This window comes from Prionailurus viverrinus, chromosome D1, assembly GCF_022837055.1.
Source record: "Prionailurus viverrinus isolate Anna chromosome D1, UM_Priviv_1.0, whole genome shotgun sequence".
Lineage (NCBI taxonomy): Eukaryota > Metazoa > Chordata > Mammalia > Carnivora > Felidae > Prionailurus > Prionailurus viverrinus.
This window is the reverse complement of record NC_062570.1, coordinates 55238665-55265239: the sequence shown is the minus strand read 5'-3', so window position 1 is coordinate 55265239 and position 26575 is coordinate 55238665. Positions and strand designations below refer to the sequence as shown.

At 38.3% G+C, this 26575-nt stretch overlaps 1 protein-coding gene across 5 annotated transcripts in view; it reads right to left on the bottom strand.

The window, feature by feature from the left end:
- The window catches only part of GDPD4 (glycerophosphodiester phosphodiesterase domain containing 4), a 184080-nt gene that overhangs the window by 18026 nt on the left and 139479 nt on the right, over positions 1-26575 (bottom strand). For 4 of the 5 annotated variants that reach the window (XM_047878458.1, XM_047878461.1, XM_047878459.1 and 1 more), the window contains 3 exons: positions 25163-25245; positions 24381-24427; positions 3148-3934 (listed from right to left, as the gene is read on the bottom strand). In XM_047878458.1, coding sequence (XP_047734414.1) covers positions 3441-3934; positions 24381-24427; positions 25163-25245 — 624 coding nt within the window. In that variant the 3' untranslated portion in view covers positions 3148-3440. Of the gene's footprint in view, positions 1-3147; positions 3935-24380; positions 24428-25162; positions 25246-26575 lie in introns of those variants that run through there. The other variant, XM_047878460.1, reaches the window with a different exon arrangement.

The following is a 26575-nucleotide window of genomic DNA, read 5'->3' as shown; positions in this document are numbered from 1 at the left end:
CTTAATGAAAAGGAGTTAAGTAATTTACCTTATGAAGAGTTTAAAATACTCATAATAAAGATGCTCACTAACGGCAGGAAAGCAATGCATGAACAAAACAAGAATTTCAACAAAGGGGTAGAGAATATAAGAAAATACCAAACAGAAATTAGACCTGAATAATACAATAAATGAACTGGAAAAGTTCAATAGAAGGGTTCAATAGCAGATTAGATAAAGCTAAAAGAGGACAAGCAAACCTGAAGACAGGGCAGTGGAATTCATCCAATCAGAAGAGTAAAAAGAATGAAAACATAGTGAAGATTGATTAAAGGACTGTACAACATCAAGTGGACCAATATGCACTTTACAGGGGTTCCAGAAAGAGAAAAGAGAAAGAAAGAGATAGAAAATTTCTTTGGAGAAATAATGGTTGAAAACTTCTCTAACCTGGGAAATGAAGCAGATATTCAGATCCAGGAAGCCTATAGAGTTCCATAAGATGAATTCAAAGAGACCCACACCAAGACACATTATAATTATCAAAAGTTAAAGACAAGGAGAAACGCAAGAGGAAAACAACTTGTTACATATAAGAGAACCCCCACAAGACTATATGCAGATTTTTCAGCCAAGACCAAAAGAAAGTGGAACAATATATTCAAAGTGCTAAAAGAAAAAAAATGTCACCAAGAATATTCTATCCAGCAAAGTTGGCCTTTAGAATTCAGAAACAGTTAAAGTGTTTACTAGACAATCAACACCTGAAAGAGGTAGCACCACTAGACTGGCCTTAAAGGAAATGTTAAAGAGACTTCTTTAAGCTGATATGAAAGGGTGTTAATTAATAACAGGAAAATATATGAAGGTACAAATATCAATTGTAAAGGTAAATATATAGTTAAATTCAGAAGAATCTACTGTAATGGTGGTATGTTAATTACTTATAGATCTAGTATGAAGGCTAAAAGACAAAAGTAATAAAAATAACTATAACTACAATAATTTATTAATGGATACACAAGATACAAGATGTAAATTGTGATATCAAAAACATAAAACGTGGGGGTGTGAGAGTAAAAACGTAAAGCTTTAGAATGTGTTCAAACTAAAGTTGTTATCGACTTAAAATAAACTGGTATAAGATGTTTTATGTAAGCTTCATGGTAAACACAAAGCAAAGACTTATAGAACGTACCCAAAAGATAAAAAGAGTCTAAGTATGCCACTACAGAAAATCTTCAAATCACAAAGGGAGAGAGCAAGAGAAAAAGGAACAGAAGAATTACAAAACATCCAGAAAACAATTAACAAAATGGCAATAAGCCCACACCTATCAATAATTACTTTAAATGTAAATGGCAAAGTTCTCCAATCAAAAGACAGAGTGTGGCTAAATGGATTAAAAAACAAGACCCAACTATATGCTGCCTACAACAGACTCACTTTAAGGATACACAGACTGAAAGTGAAGAGATTGAAAAAGATATTCCATGCAAATGTAAACCAAAAGAAAGCTGAAAGAAAAGAATTCCATTACATGTATACACACATACACACATATATATACACATACATGTATCACATTTTCTTTACCTATTCACACATCAACAGACATTTAGGTTGTTTTCATATATTGGCTATTGTGAATAATGCTGCAATAAACATGGAAGTACAGCTATCTCTTCATGGTACTGATTTCATTTCTTTTGGATATATACCCAATAGTGGGATTGCTGGACTATAGTAGTTGTATTTTTTATTTTTTTGAGGTACCTCTCTATGGCTTTCCATAGTGGCGGTAACAATTTACATTCCCATCAACAGTGTACAAGAGTTCTCTTTTCTTGCCATGCTAACATTTGTTATCTTTTGTCTTATTGATAATAGTCATTCTACCAGGTGTGAGGATTTCTCTTCATGGTTTTGACTGAATTTCCGTTTTTGTGTACCTGTTGGCCATCTGCATATATTTTTTTGAGAAACGTCTATTCAGGCCCCATTCCCATTTTTTACTCAGGTATGTATATTTTTACATATGTATGTATGTATGTATTTGCTATTGGATTGTAGAAGTTCCTTATATATTTTGGATACTAACCCTTTATTAGATATATGATTGCAAATATTTTCTCCCACTCTGGAGGTTGCCTCTTCACTCTGTTGATTGTTTCCTTTGCCATGCAGAAGCTTTTTAGTTTGATACAATCCCACTTGTTTATTTTTGCTTCTGTTGCCTGCACTTCACTATCATGTCCAAAAAATCATACCTCAGATTAATGTCAAGAAGGTTTTTCCCTATGTTTTCTTCTGGTAATTTTATAGTTTCAGATCTTACGTTTAAGTAACCATCCAGAGTTTGTTTTACAAAATGAAAAAGTTCTGGAGGTGGATGGTAGTGATGATTGTACAACATGAATATACTTAATGCCACTGGGCTATACACTTAAAAGTAGTTACAATGATAAATTTTGTCATGTATATTTTACCACAATTTTTTTAAAGGACAAATGAAAAAAGAATTTAAGATTGGTGTTAAAGTTTTGTTAGACTAATGTTGTCTATCATGCCTGGTGACAGTTCTTTCACTGTTACCTTGAAAAATTATTTAAGCATTTATATTTATAAATAATTATATTTAGTTATTTATTATAGTTCTATTTATCTTGACTCATCCACTAGATTGACTTTTATCTGAGGGAAGTGGCAACATCCCATTCTTAGTGTCAGTCAAGAGAATAAAGCTCTAGAGCTTTTGCTTAGGTTTGATGAGGTATTTAAAAATATTCCATTTTTATCTCATTGCAGTGCTTCTTTCACTTGGTAAATGCCAGGCATTTCTTCCGTTTTGGGGATCCTCCAGATTGATAGGTCCCAAACACTTGCTGTGGCTCTGACTTTCACTCAAGGTCTAGGGCCACTGGGTGGGCATGGGATTATGCCCATCATCCCACTGGGGAATCAGCCATTGACAAGCTATTATGAAGTATCTCACTGCACACTAGATCATACAATATGCATGTAAGATGATCTTGCCCCAAACTCGTGGCCTTACCTATGCCACTTCTTATTCTCTGACTCAGGATGGCATCACTTTTGCACTCATCCCCTAGTCTCTGTCAGCGTGATAGCAGAGGGGTCCAAAGAATACACCAGTAACCTTCTGCATTCCTGAGAAGTTGCCTTTATTCCCATGCTGATGTGCACAGTCATTCCTTTAGCAGGAAGTACTATGAAGGGTTAGGATGAGAAACTCTCTAACATCAGAGAACAACTAACTCCAGCTTCAAGACCACAACAGTTTTTCCCTTGCCTATCCCCTAGAGATGCATTCTTTATTGAAAGCACTAGACCAGAGTGGTTCTCCTGAGAGCCTCAATGGCCCTTCTGCACTCCTTTCTTGACCACTTCCCACCATCACCACTCTTCAGAGATGAAAAGGAACAGGAAAGCAATATTGGCTAATTCTTCTTTGAGGTCAGCTCATAGGAAAACATGCTGGATATGGTAGAAAATACTGAAAAAGAGTATTGTTGAGAGGATTCAAAGGTGGAAGTATTTTCAGATTCTGTTTCAGATTGAGCAATCTCTAAGGAAGAAATTATTGGTTTATTCACCTTTAGGGAAGGCAATGCAGTTTCAAGGGTAGCCTCTCTGGGAGCATCCCAGGTGGGTTCAAATGTTTTCTTGGTGGGTGATGGTTGTCTAACATCATCCTTGCTAGGCCTCAGTGGTTTGATGGTTTCCTTGACTTGCTCTGGTTCACTGGATTTCTTCTTGGGGACTACTAAAAAATGGCAAGAGCCTGGCTGTTTCTTTGTGCTCTTGGTTAAAGCTGGGTAGAAGGCTGATAGAGCCCAAGGATTTCCCAAAACTCGGAAGGAAGGCTTAATGGGTAAATTCGTGGAGTCCTGACTCCCATGTTCCCTCTGTTGTAGGCTTAAACTCCGAAGATCTGTGGGATAGAAACAACAAAAACAAAGATTCCTCAAATGTCACTTCTCCAATCTTTTCTGGTCATGTTGTGAAGTTTTATCATCTTTAAAATGTTAGCCCCTCATGTACCATCTCAGGTTCTTTCCCCCCTTGGTTTTCCCTTCCCCAAACTTTGTAAAGATTTTATTATGGCACTGGAGTTTAAGAGTCTATTGTAGGGGCGCCTGGGTGGCTCAGTCGGTTGAGCGTCCAACTTCGGCTCAGGTCATGATCTCGCAATGTGTGAGTTCAGGCCCCGCATCGGGCTCTGTGCTGACAGTGCAGAGCCTGGAGCCTGCTTCAGATTCTGTGTCTCACTCTCTCTCTGCCCCTTCTCTGTTCATGCTCTGTCTCTCTCTGTCTCAAAAATAAATAAAAACATTAAAAAAAAAAGAGTCTATTGTATGAGATTTTAGGTCACCATGAAAGCTCTCAGAAGGTAGGAAGTCACATCTGCTTAGAGTTCATGCATTTCACAACCACTGCTTCCAAATCAATTTGAACAAACAAATGAATACATCCTCAATTAGGATGGGAGCTTTTTAAAGGCAGAGACTTCGTCTTGCTTGCCACTACATACACAGTACTCAGCAGCAACTGTCACACAAGTAAGTTCTGAAAAAATAATTTTAATCTGACAGAAAAATAAATGATGGAGACTACTTCTAGTAATGGAGCTAGAAAACTGAATCTTACCAAAGACAAATTAACAACTGGATAATAATTAACCCAAGAAAACACCTTAAAATCATTTAAGATTTTACAATACGGTGAGGAACTGTGGGGCCAAAATCTAGAAGATAATGAGAATCCAAAGAAGTCAGTCCAGATCTCAGTTGTTTTTGCCCTGAGTGTAATGTCAATCTTGAAACCACCGCACACATGAGCTTAATTTTCTGTCAGCTTTACAGGAGGAAGGGGATTCTAATTGCACTTTAATTAAATTTGTAGGTCAATTCCATGACAAGTAGTATCTGTGATATTAGGTTTTCTAATTCATAAATGTGGCATGTTGATCCATTTGTGTCTTCTCTCAGTAAACTTCTGTAGCTTTCGGTGACCAACCATATCTTCTCTGTGACAGCTTGCAATGTTTTCCTTAAATTTATTCCTATTTTGGTTTTTTGGTGTTGTAATTGATGCTATTTAAATTTTTAAGTTTCTAATTATTTATTGCTAATATATAGACATACAATTGATTTTTCTGTATATTGACCTTGTATCCTGAGACACTGTTTAACTCACTCATTCCAGTAGGTTTGTTTGTTGATTTCTTAGATTTTTTGTTTAATTTTAATTCCAGTATAGTTAACATACAGTGTTATGTATAATATAGTGATTCAAAACAATTCCATATATTACTCAATGCTCATCAAGATAAATATACTCTTAATCTCCTTTACCTATTTCACCCATCCTCCCACCTGCCTCCCCTCTGATAACCATCTGATTGTTTCCTATAGTTAGGTGTCTGTTTTTTATTTGTCTCTTTTTCCCCCCTTTGTTCATTTTGTTTCTTCAAATCCACACGAGTGAAACCATATGATATTTGTCTTTCTCTGACTTACTTAACTTAGCACTATACTCTCTAGATCCATCTGTGTTGTTACAAATGGCAAGATTTAATCTTTATGGATGAATAATAGACGTGTGTGTGTGTGTGTGTGTGTATCACATCCTTATCCGTTTATCTATTGATGGACACCTGTGTTGCTTCCATAATTTGACTGTTGTAAATAATGCTGTGATAAACATAGGGGTGAATGTATCCCTTCAAATTAGTGTTTTTGTATTTTTTGGGTAAATACCCAGTATGTCAATTACTGGATCATAGGGTAGTTCTATTTTTACTTTTTTGAGGAACCTCCACTCTGTCTTCCACAGTGGCTATACCAGTTTGCATTCTCACCAACAGTGCATGAGGGTTCCTCTTTCTCCACATCTTTACCAACACTTGCTGTTTCTTGTGCTTTGATTTTAGCCATTCTGACAGGTGTGAGGTGATATCTCATTGTCATTTTGATTTGCATTTCCCTGATGATAAGTGATGTTGAGCATCTTTTCATGTATCTGTTTGCCATCTGGATGTCTTCTCTGGAGAAATGTTTGTTCATGTCTTCTGCCAATTTAAAAATTGGATTATTTATTTTTGGGCGTTGAGTTGTATAAATTATTTATATGCTTTGGATACTAACCCTCAACCCAATATGTCATTTGCAATTATCTTCTCCCATTCAGTAGGTTATCTTTTGGTTTTGTTAGTTGTTTCCTTGGAAGTACAGAAGCTTTTTATTTTTCCTTTTGTTTCCCTTGCTTCAGGGGACATACCTAGAAAGATGTTGCTATGACCAATGTCAGAGAAATTACTGCCTGTTTTCTCTTCTAGGATTTTTATAGTTTCAGGTCTCACATTTAGATCCTGAATCCATTTTGAGTTCATTTTTGTGTATGGTGTAAGAAAGTGGCCCAGTTTTATTCTTTTGCATGTTCCTATCCTGTTTTCCCAGCACCATTTGTTGAAGAGACTATCTTTTTCTCATTGCATATCCTTTCCTCTTTTATCAAAGATTAATTGACCATACAGTTGTGGTTTTATTTCTGGATTTTCTCTTCTGTTATGTTGATCTATGTGCCTTTTTTTTTGTGCCAGCACCATACTGTTTTGATTACTACAGCTTTGAAATGTAAGTTGAAGTCCAGAATTATGATGCCTACAGCTTTGCTTTTCAAGATTGCTTTGGCCAATTCCAGTGTTTTGTGGTTGCATACAAATTCTAGAATCACTTATTATAGTTCTGTGAAAAATGCTGTCAGTATTTTGATAAGTATTGTATTAAATGTATAGATCGCTTTGGGTAGTATACCCATTTTAACAATATTTGTTCTTGCAATTCATGAGCATAAAATGTCTTACCATTACTTTGTGTCACCTTCAATTTCTTTCATCAGTGTTACAGTCTTCAGAACACAGGTCTTTCACCTCTTTGGTTAGGCTTATTCCTAGGTATCTTATTATTTTTGGTGCAGTTATAAATGGGATTGTTTTCCTAATTTCTCTTCTTGCTGCTTCATTAGTGTGTAGAATGCAACAATGATTTTGTACCCTGTGACTTTACTGAATTAGTTTATCAGTTCTAACAGTTTTTTGGTGGAGTTCTTTGGGTTTTCTCTATATAGTATCAGTCATTTGAAAATAGTGAAAGTTTTACTTCCTCCTTACTGATTTGGATGCCTTTTCTTTCTTTTTGCAGTCTTATTGCTATGGCTAGGACTTCCAGTACAATGTTGAATAAAAGTGGTGACAGTAGGGGCGCCTGGGTGGTGCAGTTGGTTAAGCGGCCAACTTCAGCCAGGTCACGATCTCGCGGTCCGTGAGTTCGAGCCCCGCGTCGGGCTCTGGGCTGATGGCTCAGAGCCTGGAGCCTGTTTCCGATTCTGTGTCTCCCTCTCTCTCTCTGCCCTCCCCCCGTTCATGCTCTCTCTCTGTCCCCCCCCCAAAAAATAAATAAACGTTGAAAAAAAAATTAAAAAAAAAAAGTGGTGACAGTAGACATACTTGTCTTGTTCTTGACCTAAGGGGGAAAGCTCTCAGTTTTTCTCCATTAAGGATGATATTAGTTGTGGGTTTTCCACAAAACCTGTGGCCTTTATTATGGTGAGGTATGTTCCCTCTAAAACTACTTTGTTGAGAGTTTTTACATGAATGGCTGTTGTACTTTGTCACGTGCTTTTTCTGCATCTATTGAAAGGATCAGATGGTTGTTATCCTTTTATTGATGTGATGTATCACACTGATTGACTTGTGAATATTGAATCACCCTTTCAACTCAGAAATAAATCCCACTTGATTGTGGTGAATAATTTTTAAAAATATATTGTTGGATTCAGTTTGCTAGTACTTTGTTGAGGCTTTTACATCTATGTTCATCAGGGATATTGGCCTGTAGTTTTCTTTTTTAGTTTTTTCTCTTTTTTTAGGTGTGTGTGTGTGTGTGTGTGTGTGTGTGTGTGCGTGTGCACACATGCGTGTATGTGTGTGTGTCTTTATTTGGTTTTGGTATCAGGGTAATGCTGGACTCATAGAAAGAATTAGGAAGTTTTCCTTTCTCTTATGTTTTCTGGAATAGTCTGAGAAGATTAGGTATTAAGTCTTCTTTAAATGTTTGGTAGAATTCACCTGTGTAGCTGTCTGGTCCTGGATTTTTTTGTTTGTTGGGAGTTTTTTAAGTTACTGATTCAATTTCATGGCTGGCAATTGGTCTGTTCAAATTTTCCATTTCTTCCTGCTTTGGTTGTGGTGGGTTATCTGTTTCTAGGAATTTATCCATTTCTTCTAGGTTGTCCAGGTTTTTTTGAAATGTACTTTTTTTATAATATTCTCTTACAGTCCTTTATATTTCCATGGTGTTGGTTATTTCTCTTTCATTTCTGATTTTGAGTCCTCTTTTTTTTCTTTCTTTTTAAAATATGTCTGGCTAGAGGTTTATCAATTTTGTTGATCTTTTCGAAGAAACAGCTGGCTTCATTGATCTGTTCCATTGTTTTTTCAGTTTCTATATCATTAATTTCTGCTGTAATCTTCATTATTTCCTTCCTTCTGCTGGTTTTGGGTTTTGTTTGTTGTTTGTTTATTGTTTGTTTGTTGTTCTTCTAGCTCCTTTAAGTGTAAGGTTAGGTTGTTTGTTGGAGATTTTTCTTGCTTCTTAAGGTAGTAGGCTTGTATTGCTATAAACTTCTTAGAACCACTTTTGCTGCATCCCAAAGATTTTGGATTGTTGTGTTTCCATTTTCATTTGTCTCCATGTATTTTTTTTATTTCCTCTTTGATTTCTTGCTTGACCCATTCATTGTTTACTAGCATGTTATTTAACCTCCACCTATTTGTGTTCTTTCCAGATTTTTTTTTCTTGTGGTTGCTTTCTAGTTTCATCACGTTGTGGTCAGAAAAGATGTGTGGTATAACTTCTTTTTGAAATCGTTGAGAATTGTTTTATGACTTAATATGTGATCTATTCTGGATAATGTTCCATGTGCACTTGAAATGAATGTGTGTTCTGTTTTAGGATGAATGTTCTGAATATATCTATTAAATCATCTGGTCCAGTGTGTCATTCAAAACCACTGTTCCTTATTGATTTTCCGTTTAGAGGACTTGTCCATTGTTGTAAGTCGGGTGTTAATGTTCCCTATTATTGTATTACTATAGACTAGTTCCTTTATATTTGTTATTAACTCGTTTATATATTTGGATGCTTCCATGTTGGATGCATAAATATTTGCAATTATTATGTTTTCTTGTTGTATTATCCCCTTAATGTTCATATAGTGTCCTTCTTTGTCTCTTGTTACAGTCCTTGTTTTAAAGTTTTGATTGATATAAATACTGCTACCTCGGCTTTCTTTTCATATCCATTTGCATGATAAATATTCTTCCATTTCCTCACCTTTTTTAAATTTTCAAGTTAGTTAACATACAATGTAGCCTTGGCTTCAGGAGTAGGACCCAGTGCTTCATCTCTTACATATGATATCCAATGCTCATCCTGAAAGTGCCCTCCTTAATGCTCATCACCCATTTAACCCGCTCCCCACCCACCCACCCACCAACCTCCTCTAACAACCCTCAGTTTGTTCTCCATTTTTAAGAATCTCTTATGGTTTGCCTTCCTCTCTGGTTTTTTAAATCTTATTTTTCCTTCCTTTCCCTTACGTTCATCTGTTGAGTTTCTCAAATTCCACATATGTCCATCTCCTAACTTTCAATCTGCATGTGTCTTTAGGTCTGAAGTGAGTCTCTTGTAGTCAGCATATAGATGGGTCTTTTTCTTATTCTATCTATTCCAACAAACTATGTCTTTTGATTGGAGCAATTAGTCCATTTACAGACTACATAATTATTGACAGGAATGTATTTATTGCCATTTTGTTATTTGTTATATGTTTTTGTGGATCTTCTCTGTTTGTTTCTTCACTTGCCCTCTTCTCTCACCATAAGTTGGCTTTCTTTAGAGATATACCTAGATTTATTTCTTTTTTATTTTTTGCCTATTACTTGTTTTTCATTTGTTGTTCCCATTAGGTTTGTATATAATATCTTCTGCTTAAGTTGATGGTCACTTAAGTTTGACCCATTCTTTACTCCTCTCCTCCCCATGTTTTAGGTATATGGTATAATACTTCACATCCTTTCATTTTGTGAGCCTCTTGACTGATTTTTACATACATACTTATTTTTACTGCTTTTGTGCTTCCTATTAACTCTTACTAATGGTCATTTCCTTTCCACTCAAAGAGTCCCCTTTAACATTTCTTGTAGGGCTGGCTTAGTGGTCATGAACTTCTTTAACTTTTGTCTGTCTGGGAAACTCATTATCTCTCCTTCTATTCTGAATGATAGCCTTGCTGGATACAGTATCCTTGGCTGCAGATTTTTCCATTTCAGCACTTTGAATGTATTATACCACTCCCTTCTGACCTGCAGAGTTTCTGGTGAAAAATCCACTGATAGCCTTAAGGGGCTTTCTTTCTATGTAGCTGTTTTCTTTTCTCTTGCTTTTAAAATTCTTTATCACTGCTTTTAAAATTCTTTATCACTGTCTTTTGCCATTTTAATTACTATGTGTCTTATGGACCTCCTTGGGTTGATTTTTGCTGCAGGATCTCTGTGCCTCCTGGATCTGAATTTGTTCTCTTTCCCAAGCACAGAGCCTGACATGGGCCTCAAACCCATGAACTGCAAGATAATGACCTGAGCCAAAGTCAGACACTTAACTGACCGAGCCAACCAGGTGCCCCATAGTTTATTTTAAATTTCAATTATTGTGTTATTTCTGATTGGTTCTTTTTTTTTCATCTCTTTAAGAGTCTCACTGATGTCCTCTACTCTTTTCTCAAGTCCATTGAGTATCTTTATGATCATTACTTTAAGTTCTCTATCAGGCATATTACTTATCTCCATTTCCCTTAAGTTTCTTGCTGTGATTTTGTCCCACTCTTTTATTTGGGACATATTCCTCAGTCTCATTTTTGTCTAACTTTCTGTGTCTGTTTTTCTTTTTCTTTTTGTCTTTAATATATATATATATATATATATATATATATATATATAACTTGACTATATATATATTTATATATATATATATCACTGTATATATATATCACTATATCTATCTATATATATCGCTATATATATCACTATATATATATCACTATATATATGTGTGTGTGTATATATATATATATATATATATATATATATAGTGATATATATATAGTCAAGTTTTGTCTGTTTCTCTGTGTTAGGTAAGTCAGCTATGTCTCTTGCTCTTGAAAGTAGTGGGTAGGGTACACAATTTAACAAGGTGGTGCTAGTCCTCTTCCACAGGGCTAGCATAGCCATCACAGAAACAGAACCCAGTCAGCTTCACAAAGCACATGTGGGCTGGGGGCACAGTTTTAATAAGGTGTGACAATCACCCATGGGAGATCACCAGCCTCCACTGGATGTAGGCCCTACAAAGTGTATAGTTGGAAAATGTGTTGGCAAGATTTGTGCTGGTCTTCTGGGGGAGGGGAACAGCAACACCAGGACTGAGGCAAGCCTGGCTTGAGGGGATGGGGTGTAGTATAAGCAAATTAGCTAGTGAATGCTGGTGCCACATTGGTTCACATAGGTGGCTATGTGTTTATGCTAAGTGGGGCAAGGGAGGGAGATAATGCCTGCCAGCTCCTTTGTTACTGGAGAAGTCCCTCAGTGAACTCTGAGATTAGTAAATAACACTCCCTCTATGCCCCCAGTGTTTTTCAAACTGCTGATTCTATGCTGTATCCCTGTGGGCTATGTGTTGTCCTGTCTCTTTAAGGGTGGGGACTCAGTTTCCTATTGCCCTCTTGGCTCTCCTAGAGCCAAGCCTGCTGATTTTTAAAGTTCCAGGCTTTAAGTCTCACTGATTAGAAGAACTCATGAAATCCAGCCCCTCTGGTTTTCAACACCAAATGTTATGGGATTCATCTTCCCTGTCCAGACTTCTGGGTGTGATAGTCTGTTTTTTCTCCCCTCTCCACACCCATAGCTCCCTCTTTCTGGTGGTTAAACCCATCTAAATCACACTATATCTTTGCCCTTCCTACCCTCTTCTCTATATTTAGTTGTGAAGTTTGTTCTGGCAGTCTTTGAGACATTTTCTGGATTATTTACACTGGCATGAGTGTTAACCGGTTGTGTCCATGGGACAAGGTGACTGTAGGGTTCTCCTACTCCACTGTCCTGGGAAGTCTAGAATTTTTATGTAATTAATCTGCAAATGAGGAGTTTTTTTTATTTCTTCCTTTATGCCTGTTATTTATCTTACCAAACTAGTTAGGATTTCCACAATGCTGAGCAGAAGTGGTGAGAGCAGATACCCTTGCCTTATTTCTGATCTTAGGGGAAAAACATTCATCGTTTCACCGTTAAAAATGATATTGACTGTAGGTTTCCTGTAAATGTTTTCCATCAGATTGAGGAAGTTTAATTCTACTAGTTTTCCCAGACCTTTTTTTTTTTATCATAAATGGGTGCTTACTTCTGTCAAATATACTATTTCTATTTTATTAATTCAGTCGATTATATTAATTTTCAAATGATATATTCATCTTGTACTACTGGGATAAACCCTACTTACTTATGACATATTATCCTTTTTATATACTGATGTATTCAATTTGCTAACATTTTGCTAAGAATTTTTAGGTCTAAGTTCATAATGATATTGGTGTATAAATTTAGTTATTGTAATATCTTTGTCAGTTTTTATAGGAGGGTATTGTTGGCCTCAAAAATCTGCTAGGTAGTGTTCCTCTTCCTTTTTTTCTGAGTTGGTATAAAATTAGCATTATTTAATATTTGATTAACCAGTGAAAATTCTCTGGGCCTAGACGTTTCCTTTTGGTGAGGTTTTTGGGATATGCAGTTGATTCTGAAGGTGAGTTATTAAAAATTGCTATTTCTTCTTCTTTTAGTTCTGGTAAGCTGTTTATTTCAAGGGATTTCTCTAGTTTACTTAAGTTGTAAATTTTAGTGGCATAAAAATGTTCCTAATTTTCCTTTTTATGTCTAGGATACGGACAGATAATCCATTTTTCATTCATCATATCAGCAATCAATCTCTCTCTCTTCCTTTCCCTCCCTTTCTCATCTTGCTCAGAGTTTATAAATTTTGTTAATCTTTTCAAAAAATTAACTTTTACTCAGAACGGATTCTCCAGAGCCAAGTGCAGACGAGAGGCCCACGGAAGAGGGTAGGAAAGGTGGAGAGGCGGTGCACGCTACACGGACTGGCGGGAGGGAGCCGGGGTGGAGGGGCAGCCCGCCAGCCAAGCAGAGGCCCTGAGCCTGGCTTGCAAAAGCGGAGGGGCCGGACGGAGTGTGTTCGGACAGCAAGCGGGACTTAACATCTGGAAGGTTATAAGCTAACAGCTCTGCTCAGAGAGCAGAGGGCTGGAGGACAACGGGAGGGAGAGTTGTTGGGCCCTGGACGACAGAGTGAAGCTTGGCAGGGAACAAAGGCACTTGCCAGAGCCATCTCCCTCGCCCATACCCCAGCCAAAATCCCAAAGGGAACCAGTTCCTGCCAGGGAACTTGCTTGCACCATGCAAACACCCAACGCTGTGCTTCTGCGGATCCATCCCTCCGGCGGCAGGTCTGACTCCCTCCCGCTGCCACAGGGACCCTCCCAAAGTGGATCACCAAAGGAAAAGCGAGCTGAGCCTACCCCTCTCGCCCCTGTGCACCTTACCGATCCACCCCAGCTAATATGCCAGATCCCCAGCACCACAAGCCTGGCAGTGTGCAAGTAGCCCAGTTGGGCCATGCCACCCCAGTGAATCCCGCTCTTAGGAGAGGGGAAGAGAAGATACACACCAGTCTGACTGTGGCCCCAGAGGCGGGCTGGGGGCAGGCATCAGGTCTGACTGCGGCCCTGCCCACCAACGCAAGTTATTCCAGACAGCACAGAGGAAGAGCCCTGCAGTTCCATGCCACTCCAGGGACTATCCAAAATGACGAAACGGAAGAATTCCCCTCAAAAGAATCTCCAGGAAATAACAACAGCTAACAAACTGATCAAAAAGGATTTAAACAATATAACAGAAAGTGAATTAGGATAATAGTCATAAAATTAATCGCTGGGCTTGAAAACAGTACAGAGGACAGCAGAGAATCTATTGCTACAGAGATCAAGGGACTAAGGAACAGCCAGGAGGAGCTAAAACAGGATATAAATGAGCTGCAAAATAAAATGGAGACGACCAGCTCCAAAATAAAATGGAGACAGCTCGGATTGAAGAGGCAGAAGAGAATAGGTAAACTAGAAGATAAAATTATGGAAAAAGAGGAAGCTGAGAAAAAGAGAGATAAAAAAAATCCAGGAGTATGAGGGGAAAATTAGAGAACTAAGTGATGCACTAAAGAGAAATAATCTATGCATAATTGGTATTCCAGAGGAGGAAGAGAGAGGGAAAGGTGCTGAAGGTTTACTTGAAGAAATAATAGCTGAGAATTTCCCTGACCTGGGGAAGGGAAAAGGCATTGAAATCCAAGAGGCAGAGAGAACTCCCTTCAGACGTAACTTGAATCGATCTTCTGCACGACATAGCATAGTGAAACTGGCAAAATATAAGGATAAAGACAAAATTCTGAAAGCAGCTAGGGATAAATGTGCTCTAACATGTAAAGGGAGACCAATAAGACTCGTGATGGACCTCTCTACTGAAACTTGGAAGGCCAGAAAGGAATGGCAGGAAATCTTCAATGTGATGAACAGAAAAATTATGCAGCCGAGAATCCTTTATCAGCAAATCTGTCATTTAGAATACAGGGAGAGATAAAGGTCTTCCCAAACAAACAAAAACTGAAGGAATTCATCACCACTAAACCAGCCCTACAAGAGATCCTAAGGGGGATCCTGTGAGACAAAGTACCAGAGACATCACTATAAGCATGAAACCTACAGACATCACAATGACTCTAAACTCATATCTTTCTATAATAACACTGAATGTAAATGGACTAAATGTGCCAACCAAAAGACATAGGGTATCAGAATGGATAAAAAAAACAAGACCCATCTATTTGCTGTCTACAAGAGACTCATTTTAGACCTGAGGACACCTTCAGATTGAAAGTGAGGGGATGGAGAACTATTTATCATGCTACTGGAAGTGAAAAGAGAGCTGGAGTAGCCATACTTATATAAGACAAACTAGACTTTAAATTAAAGGCTGTAACAAGAGATGAAGAAGGACATTATATAATCATTACAGGGTCTATCCATCAGGAAGAGCTAACAATTATAAATGTCTATGCGCCGAATACGGGAACCCCCCCAATATATAAAACAAGTAATCACAAACATAAGCAACCTTATTGATAAGAATGTGGTAATTGCAGGGGACTTTAACACCCCACTCACAGCAATGGATAGATCATCTAGACACAAGGTCAATAAAAAAACAAGGGCCCTGAATGATACATTGGATCAGATGGATTTGACAGATATATTTAGAACTCTGCATCCCAAAGCAACAGAATATACTTTCTTCTCAAGTGCACATGGAACATTCTCCAAGATAGATCACATACTGGGTCACAAAACAGCCCTTTATAAGTATACAAGAATTGAGATCATACCATGCATACTTTCAGACCACAATGCTATGAAGCTTGAAATCAACCACAGGAAAAAGTCTGGAAAACCTCCAAAAGCATGGAGGTTAAAGAACACCCTACTAAAGAATGAATGGAGGGGCGCCTGGGTGGCTCAGTCGGTTAAGCGTCCGACTTCAGCCCGGGTCACAATCTCACGGTCCGTGAGTTCAAGCCCTGCGTCAGGCTCTGGGCTGATGGCTCAGAGCCTGGAGCCTGCTTCCGATTCTGTGTCTCCCTCTCTCTATGCCCCTCCCCCATTCATGCTCTGTCTCTCTCTGTCTCAAAAATAAATAAACATTAAAAAAAATTTAAAAAAATAAAATCTTAAAAAAAAAAAGAATGAATGGATCAACCAGGCAATTAGAGAAGAAATTAAAAAATACATGGAAACAAACAAAAATGAAAATACAACAATTCAAACGCTTTGGGATGCAGCGAAGGCAGTCCTGAGAGGAAAATACATTGCAATCTAGGCCTATCTCAAAACAAGAAAAATCCCAAATACAAAATCTAACAGAAAACCTAAAGGAAATAGAAGCAGAACAGAAAAGACACCCTAAACCCAGAAGAAGAAGAGAAATAAGAAAGATCAGAGCAGAAATAAACAATATAGAATCTAAAAAAACTGTAGAGCAGATCAATGAAACCAAGAGTTGGTTTTTTGAAAAGATAAACAAAATTGATAAACCTCTAGCCATGCTTCTCAAATATAAAAGGGAGATGACCCAAATAGATAAAATCATGAATGAAAATGGAATTATTACAACCAATCCCTCAGAAATACAAGCAATTATCAGGGAATAATATGAAAAACTATATGCCAACAAAGTGGACAACCTGAAAGAAACGGACAAATTTCTAAACACCCACACACTTCCAAAACTCAATCAGGAGGAAATAGAAAGCTTGAATAAACCCATAACCAGCGAAGAAATTGAATCAGTTATCAAAAATCTCCCAACAAATAAGAGTCCAGGACCAGATGGCTTCCCAGGGGAGTTCTGCCAGACGTTTAATGCAGAGATAATACCTATCCTTCTCAAGGTATTCCAAGAAATAGAAAGGGAAGGAAAACTTCCAGACTCATTCTATGAAGCCAGTATTTCTTTGATTCCTAAACTAGACAGAGACCCAGTAAAAAAAGAGAACTATAGGCCAATATCCCTGATGAATATGGATGCAAAAATTCTCAATAAGATACTAGCAAATCGAATTCAACAGCATATAAAAATTATTCACCATGATCAAGTGGGATTCATTCCTAGGATACAGGGCTGGTTCAACATTTGCAAATCAATCAACGTGATACATCACATTAATAAAAGAAGAGATAAGAACTATATGATTCTGTCAATCAATGCAGAAAAAGCATTTGACAAAATTCAGCATCCTTTCTTAATAAAAACCCTTGAGAAAGTCGGGATAGAAGAACATACTTAAACATCATAAAAGCCATTTATGAAAAGCCCACAGGTAACATCATCCTCAATGGGGAAAAACTGAGAGCTTTTCCCCTGAGATCAAGAACACGACAGGGATGTCCACTCTCACTGCTGTTAACATAGTGTTGGAAGTTCCAGCATCAGCAGACGACAAAAGGAAATCAAAGGCACCAAAATTGGCAAAGATGAAGTTAAGCTTTCACTTTTTGCAGATGACATATTATACATGGAAAATCCGATAGACTCCACCAAAAGTCTGCTAGAACTGTTACATGAATTCAGCAAAGTTGCAGGATACAAAATCAATGTACAGAAATCAGTTGCATTCTTATACACTAATAATGAAGCAACAGAAAGACAAATAAAGAAACTGATCCCATTCACAATTGCATCAAGAAGCATAAAATACCTAGGAGTAAATCTAACCAAAGATGTAAAAGATCTGTAAGCTGAAAACTATAGAAAGCTTATGAAGGAAATTGAAGAAGATACAAAGAAATGGAAAAACATTCCACGCTCATGGGCTGGAAGAATAAATATTGTCAAAATGTCAATACCACCCACAGCTATCTACACATTCAATGCAATCCCAATCAAAATTGCACCAGAATTCTTCTCAAAGCTAGAACAAGGACTCTAAAAATTCATATGGAACCACAAAAGGCCCCGAATAGCCAAAGTAATTTTGAAGAAGACCAAAGCAGGAGGCATCACAATCCCAGACTTTAGTCTCTACTACAAAGCTGTAATCATTAAGACAGCATGGTATTGGCACAAAAACAGACACATAGACCAATGGAATAGAATAGAAACCCCAGAACTAGACCCACAAATGTATGGCCAACGAGTCTTTGAAAAAGCAGGAAAGAATATCCAATGGAAAAAAGACAGTCTCTTTAACAAATGGTGCTGGGAGAACTGGACAGCAACATGCAGAAGGTTGAAACTAGACCACTTTCTTACACCATTCACAAAAATAAACTCAAAATGGATAAAGGACCTGAATGTGATACAGGAAACCATCAAAGCCCTAGAGGAGAAAACAGGAAAAGACCTCTCTGACCTCAGCCACAGCAATTTCTTACTTGACACCTCCCCAAAGGCAAGGGAATTAAAAGCAAAAATGAACTATTGGGACCTCATGAAGATAAAAAGCTTCTGCACAGCAAAGGAAACAATCAACAAAACTAAAAGGCAACCAACGGAACGGGAAAAGATATTTGCAAATGACATATCGGACAAAGGGCTAGTATCCAAATCTATAAAGAGCTCACCAAACTCCACACCCAAAAAACAAATAACCCAGTGAAGAAATGGGCAGAAAACATGAATAGATACTTCTGTAAAGAAGACATCTGGATGGCCAACAGGCACATGAAAAAATGCTCAACGTCGCTCCTCATCAGGGAAATACAAATCAAAACCACACTCAGATATCACCTCAGGCCAGTCAGAGTGGCCAAAATGAACAAATCAGGAGACTATAGATGCTTGAGAGGATGTGGAGAAACGGGAACCCTCTTGCACTGTTGGTGGGAATGCAAACTGGTGCAGCCGCTCTGGAAAACAGTGTGGAGGTTCCTCAAAAAATTAAAAATAGACCTACCCTATGACCCAGCAGTAGCACTGCTAGGAATTTACCCAAGGGATACAGGAGTGCTGATACATAGGGGCACTTGTACCCCAATGTTTATAGCAGCACTCTCAACAATAGCCAAATTATGGAAAGAGTCTAAATGTCCATCAACTGATGAATGGATAAAGAAATTGTTGTTTATATACATAATGGAGTACTACAGGGCAATGAGAAAGAACGAAATATGGCCCTTTGTAGCAACGTGGACAGAACTGGAGAGTGTGATGCTAAGTGAAATAAGCCATACAGAGAAAGACAGATACCATATGTTTTCACTCTTATGTGGATCCTGAGAAACTTAACAGGAACCCATGGGGGAGGGGGAGGGAAAAAAAAGGAGGTTAGAGTGGGAGAGAGCCAAAGCATAAGAGACTCTTAAAAACTGAGAACTGAGGGCTGATGGGGGGTGGGAGGGAGGGGAGGGTGGGTGATGGGTATTGAAGAGGGCATCTTTTGGGATAAGCACTGGGTGTTGTATGGAAACCAATTTGACAATAAATTTCATATATTTAATAAATAAAAAAATTAACTTTTACTTTTTTTCATTTTCTCTATTTTTGGGGTATCTTCTATTTCATTGATTCCTGCTATCTTTATTCTTTCCTTCCTTTTACTTGGGGAAAAATTTATTCTTCTTTTTCTAGATTCTTGAGGTAGAAACCTTATCAATATTAAGCTTTCTTCATTCTAAAATTTAAAGTTACAAATTTCCAAGTCCTGCTTTAGTTTTACCCCACAAATTTCACTATTGTATATGCATTACCTTTTAAAATATTTTCTAAATCTCTTGTGATTTATCCCTTGATAAATCAACTTGATGTTTAGAAATACATTAATTTCCAACATTTAGAGACTTACCTAGTATTTTATTAAAGCTCATTTCTTTTTTTAATTTTTTAAAATTTACATCCAAATTAGTTAGCATATAGTGCAACAATGATTTCAGGAGTAGATTCCTTAGTGCCTCTTACCCATTTAGCCAATCCCTCATCCCACAACCCCTCCCGTAACCCTCAGTTTGTTCTCCATATTTATGAGTCTCTTCTGTTTTGTCCCTCTCCCTGTTTTTATATTATTTTTATTTCCCTTCCCTTATGTTCATCTGTTTTGTCTCTTAAAGTCCTCATAGGAGTGAAGTCATATGATTTTTGTCTTACTCTGACTAATTTCACTTAGCACAATACCCTCTGGTTGCATCCACGTAGCTGCAAATGGCAAGATTTCATTCTTTTTGATTGCTGAGTAATACTCCATTGTATAGATATATCATTTCTTCTTTGGCCATTCATCCATCGATGGACATTTGGGCTCTTTCCATACTTTGGCTATTGTTGATAGTGCTGCTATAAACATGAGGGTGCATGTATCCCTTCGAAACAGCACACCTGTATCCTTTTTTTTTTTCTTTTTTCAACGTTTATTTATTTTTGGGACAGAGAGAGACAGAGCATGAACGGGGGAGGGGCAGAGAGAGAGGGAGACACAGAATCGGAAGCAGGCTCCAGGCTCTGAGCCATCAGCCCAGAGTCTGACGCGGGGCTTGAACTCACAGACCGCGAGATCGTGACCTGGCTGAAGTCGGATGCTTAACCGACTGCGCCACCCAGGCACCCCAACACACCTGTATCCTGTGGATAGATGCCTAGTCGTGCAATTGCTGGGTCATAGGGTAGTCTATTTTTAGTTTTTTGAGGAACCTCCATACTGCTTTCCAGAGTGGCTACACCAGCTTGCATTCCCATATTAAAGCTCATTTCTAATTTAATTTTGTTATGGTCATAGAGCATACTTTAAGATTTCAGTCTTCTTAAATTTATGTATTGAGACTTGTTTTATGGCCTGTCATGTGGTCTATTTTGGCAATATGCCATGTACATTTGAAAATATTATATAGTCTGCAGTTGTTGTGTATAATGTTTTATGTCAGTTAGGTCCATGTGGCTGTAAGTGTTGTTCAGACTTCAATAACCTTTCTGATTTTATTTTTTGTGTTTCATTGTTCTTGCAGGGACTGAGAGAGGAATGGTAAAATGCCCAAGCATTATTTCTCTCTTTCAGTTTTTGTTTCATGTATGAAGTTTATACAGAGCTCTAATTATAATGCTTCTTGCTATACTGATCTTTTCATCATTTATGAAATCTTTGCTTCCAGTAACGCTCCATGTTTTGAAGTCTATTTTTTTTCAGATGTTATATCTTATGCTTACTGTTTTTCCATGCCATATCATTTTCCCATCCTTTCATTTTTAATCTTTTGTTGTCTATTTAAATATTTCTTTTAAAAAAACTTTTATGTTTTTATTTTATTTTGAGAGAGACAGAGCAGGAGCAGCGGAGGGGCAGAGAGAGAGGGAGACACAGAATTTGAAGCAGGCTTCAGGCTCCGAGCTGTCAGCACAGAACCTGACGTGGAGCTTAAACTCACTGATGGTGAGATCATGACCTGAGCCGAAGTTAGACGCTTAACTGAGTCACCCAGGCACCCCTTAAATATTTCTTTTGTAGACAACATATGGTTAGGTCCTGCTTTTTTCTATCCAGTCTGACAATCCTTACTTCGATGTATCTGCTCCATTTATATTTTATGTAATTAATAAATGGTTGGATTTAAGACTATCATGTATCAACTTGTTTTCTGTTTGTTTTGTCTGTTATTTTACTTCCTTTGGTCTCTTTTTCCTGAATCTATCTGCTATAAGATATTCTCCTGCTGATTTTGAATAAGTAAGCTGCCATGTTGTCAGAGGGCCATATGGCTGCGACCTGAAGGTGGACTCTAGGAACTCAGAGCAAACCCTGCCAACAGTCATCAAGGAAACAGAAACAACTTCAGTTCTACCACTTACAATTCAGTAAGGAATTAAATTCTTCCAACAACTAGTCTCAGATGAGATTGTAGTCTAGGCTGATACCTTGATTTTAGCCTGGGAGACTCTTAAGTAGAGGACCCTATTAATCCATGCCTGAACCCATGGCCCACAGAAACTGTGAGATGATAAATTTGTATTATTTTAAGCTGCTAGGTTTGCAGCAATTTGTTACACAGCAATAAAAAACTAATATATACAGAAATAGAATCTACTCAAGAGGAAGCAGAGAAATTAATAGGCTACAAGTAACAACAAACAGAGTCTCAGCAACCAATGGGATAATATCAAACTTTCTCATATCTATGTAATTGGGAACCCCAGAAGAGGGTAGGAGCAAGAAAATATTTGAAAAAATGAAGACTGAAAATGTATCAATTTGATGAAAATTATACTGACTGATCTAAAAGTTCAGCGAACCCCAAGCAGGATAGATAGACACACACATACTCATATACAACAAAGTAAACCATAATCAAATTATTGAAAACCAGTAATAAAAAGAACAATCTTAAAAAGCAGCTAGAGAAAAAGGACATATTACAAGTAGAGGAACAAAGATAAAACGGAAGACTTTTTTTTGTTTGTTTGGTAAGACCTTTCATAAGAAACTATATGAGGCAGAAGACAAAGGACTGACTTCTTTACAGTGTTGAAAAATACATCCTAAAGCTAGAAAGATGAATGCCTTATGGTGGCAGCAGCAGTTGCACCAGTACATGCCCATCCTGGAGGTTGTTGTGGTGCAAGATGTGATACTGTACTTAGTGTCTGGGGTTCTATTCTCTTCAGCCCCAGTGGATCTGGGCTGTGGTTTTGGCTTCAGTCTTCCCTGTACCTTCCCTGATTCTAAACTTGGTCCTGTACCTTCTAGGTATCTCTTGGAGGCACCCAAACAGCCTTTCAATACATTTTTTTTCTGCTTAGATCAGGCAAAATTGGTTTCTGTAACAGACAACTAAAAACTTAAAAAAAAAAAAACAAGAAAAATTCTTAATTTTTTATTCACCTTATTTTCTTATCATCATTTCAATATGGTAGGGAGTTGGGGTCAATTTAACTAAGTAATTTTTCCTTCATTCATACATATACATTCTTTGAATTTTCCTTCAAAACTTTCTCTCCCATCCATACTTTCATCATCATTTTCATGTGTTGTTGTTGTTGTTTTTCCAATTCCTGGCTCTATTACTGTTTTGGGCTACATTTTGGGCCCCTCAAGTTCACACGTGGAAGCCCCAAACCCCAGTACCTCAGAACTGGACTATATTTGGAAATAGGGCCTTTAAAGAAGGGATTAAAATCAGGCCTAATCCAATATGATTGGAGAAAAGAAAATGTGGACACAGAAAGGCACTGAGTGTACATGTGCGCACAGAGATAAGGCTGTATGAGGACACAGCAGGAAGATGGCTACCTGCAAGCCAAGGAGAGAGGCCTCAGAAGAAACCAAACCTGCTCACACATTGATCTTGGCCTTTTAGGCTCTAGAACTGAGAATATAAATTTCTGTTGTGTAAGCCATCCAAATTGTGGTATTTAGTTATTATAGTTACTAATACAACTATTGAAAATCATAAGGTAGCTAGAATAAAGCCTTCAGACTTATTAACAGTAAGCAGAGTGATCTTAAAATCCATATAACTCAAAAATTACTTAAGATCTTTCTGAGATCTAAGAGATTTGGGTGAACTTAGTTTGATCCTTCAGTTTCACAGTATTAAAGACGATTGCCCTCCACTTAATTTATTCAGGTTTCTGAACTTATTTTTTCATGGTCCCTGTGGATCCATTCCTGCAACTCTTAAAGTATTCTATCAGTTCAACCCTCTGCCAGCTGGTGCACGGTGTTTCAGGATCTTCACCACTATCCACGAGAAATGAAATTAATTCATGATTCTGTGACTGTACCAACTTTACCTAAGGCTCCAGGAACTGTGGAAGAAAACTGTATTGTGTATCGCACAGTCCTTTGCCTCCAATTGGCTTCTCCTTTGACATTGCACTGGCTTTCCAACCAGTTACTCACTGTGTTATTATCCCCACAGCCTCCTGAAAAATAAAATCTAGCTTCCCTTCCCCTTACTGGGCCTATCTCACTTCCTCAGTCCCTGAGTTATTCTTCTAAATAAGAGGTATTCTGTTATTCTATCCCTTTACACAGAAATCTAAGCATATTGCTCCCGTGTTCAAAGCTCATTTGCCATCTCTTGATTACTTATATGCAGAGCCTAGACTCTAGTCCAGCATTTCAGGATCTCTGCAGTTTTCTCCCTCCACCCTCCAACATACATCACCCACAACTGAAGGCCCATAAAACACATTCATCTCTCACCGGCATGGCAGATACTATGGTAGCTGGACCTTGGTGCCTGGACCAATGGTGTCAACTGCTCTACTTTTGCTTCCTTCCTCACTCTTCTTTGGGTGTCAGCCCTCCCTTCCCTTGGGCCACCTCCATAGACAGCTTTCAGTTATCTTCAGCCCTTCTCAGAATGCCTGGCACAAAGGGGGTACTCAATAACTGTGTGATGAATTAATATATGAACAAGTGAACAAATCAGCACCCATGCTCAAAATCTTCCAAGAGGCCTCACTCCAAAGGATAAAGTCCAAAATGAAGCCTGATGTCAAGGGCTTTCCAGCCTATATTTCCCAACTTATCCCTGGTCCCCACCTCCCACTTTCCACAGACTCTCTCAGTTCTTGTCAGAGACATGAAAAGCAGGCCCCACATCCTGGAGGCAACGGGTAAGGATGAAGAGACAGGAGAAGGCTAAGCCTCTGACTTTACCTGTGTGAATGCTGTTATTGAACATTTCTTTTTTGCTCTCTCTCCACCTAGAAGGAAACAGACCACCCATGAGTCTCACAGGCCTCTTCCAAAAAAGACAATAATCCAAGGCAATAGGCAGAAAAGAAACATTATCCAAATTCTCACTTAAGTACAGGGTTTATACTTTCTTCTTTAAAGGATAACTCACAAATGAAGAAATGATGGGCATGATGAGGTCAAACAACTATGGACTCCTCTAGCTAAAATTCTGCTACCTGGATGTTCCCTTTCCCACCTTGAATCTTGCAATCCTATAGCATTTGCCCTGCAAGGATTCTCAAATGTCAACTTGGACAGATAATAAGACTATAGCCTAGAAAGAAGCAGTTCACCCAGCAACTGAGGACCATAACCAGGGCTACAACCCAGGCTTCCCAGTTTGTGAACCTGCTTTGTTTCATGGAAGGTGGGAAGTTGAGGCACTTGTTCTGTACAACCTTCAACCCTTGTCCTTTTCTAACTGGTCTATAATGAATCTGTAGTAACAGGATTTGACTAGGCTTCAGTGAGAGTCCATATCCTTAGAATACCGTCCTGTGTTGAGGTGGCAGAAAGGGTGTGAGCAGCTACAGGCAGAATGAGAAGAAATGACAGGTTCAAAGTACAAACACTGTCTTCCTGAGAGCCTGCCATGTGGAATTACAGGAAGAGTCTAAGTGTTTTTTTCTGAGCTTTACATAAGAACTACTTACACTTTTATCTTGGGAAAAATTCATTTAAAATAGCAACTATATGCTTACCAATGAAAATAAAATATGGCAAAAATGAGAACTGCAGAAACACTATCCATGAGAAGCCACATGAACATATAGTAACCTGGTGTCTGCAAAACAGAAAACAAAACAGTTTAAAAAACTACAGTTGGAAAGGATTTCAGATCACATGGGCCAAGTCCTATGCTCTCCTGCCAGGGTTGGGGGAAGAGCAGGGGAAAGGCTGAGCAGGTAAAGAAACTTTGACTGATGTGGTGGTCTCAAACACAGATACCTGCTGATATCCTAACAATCACCCCTTAGATGTGCAGGGGACTCTACACGGGACAAAGCACTTCATACTCTTTATCTCCCTTAACCCTCAGAGGAGTCCCAGAGAAGTCACAGAGCAAGTCTATTCTGGACCTAGGACTCCATATAGCTCAAGTTTCTTGACTTCTACCCCTCTGTGTTTTCATAGTACTGCTTCCCAAATCTGGCTGCACATCCAAGCATACCTGGACACCTTTGAGTAATACAGGGTCCTAGGTCTCACTACATATCTCAGAAACTACCATTTCTGCATTTTCATCTGCTTCTCGGATGATGCTGAAGCAACTGGACTGTGAGCTAGAATCTAGGAATTTTTGTTCTAAATCATCATGTTTCAAATAAGTATGCTGAAATTAGAACTCCCCCTTAGCTAATGTGCCCTCTTCTCCATGCTCCTTGCCTGAATCACCCATTACCCAGAGCTCCATCTCCTTGGTCCTCTTGTGTGAGTTTTGTAATTCCCTGATTTGATCCTCCCTTTCCAACTCCATTGTTCCCTCTCTGTTGGGTCTGGGACTTTTTTTTTCTTGAGCCATTCCTCACCTTATCCCAGGGTCTTTCTGTGGAGTGAATACTAACATTAATAATGACAGTAACACTAATGGTCATGATGACAACAACTAACAATTAATTAATTAGCATCATAAGAGCTAAGGAAGTATTCTAAGCACTTTAAAGGTGTTTTCACATTTTATCCTCACCACAGCCCACTAAGCAGGTACAGTAGAAAACATTTAACCAACTTCCACTAAACCCAGGCTCTTAATCCCCTCTGGGAAACTGACTGATAGCTTGGCCTGCTACAGAATGTCCACCAGGCGAGCTGTCCATTTACTAAGAATCAGTCGTTCTTGGGGCGCCTGAGTGGCTCAGTTGGTTAAGTGTCTAACTCTTGATTTTGGCTCAGGTCACGATCTCCTAGTTCATGGGATCAAGTCCTGCGTCTGGCTCTGCTGACAGCTTGGAGCCTGCTTGGGATTCTCTCTCTCTGTCCCTCCCCTGCTGTTGTCTGTCTGTCTGTCTGTCTGTCTGTCTCTCTCTCCCTCTCCCTCTGTCTCCCTCTCAAAATAAATAAACCTTAAAAAAATCCTTAAAAAGAATCAATCGTTCTTTCTCCTTAAATGGCTT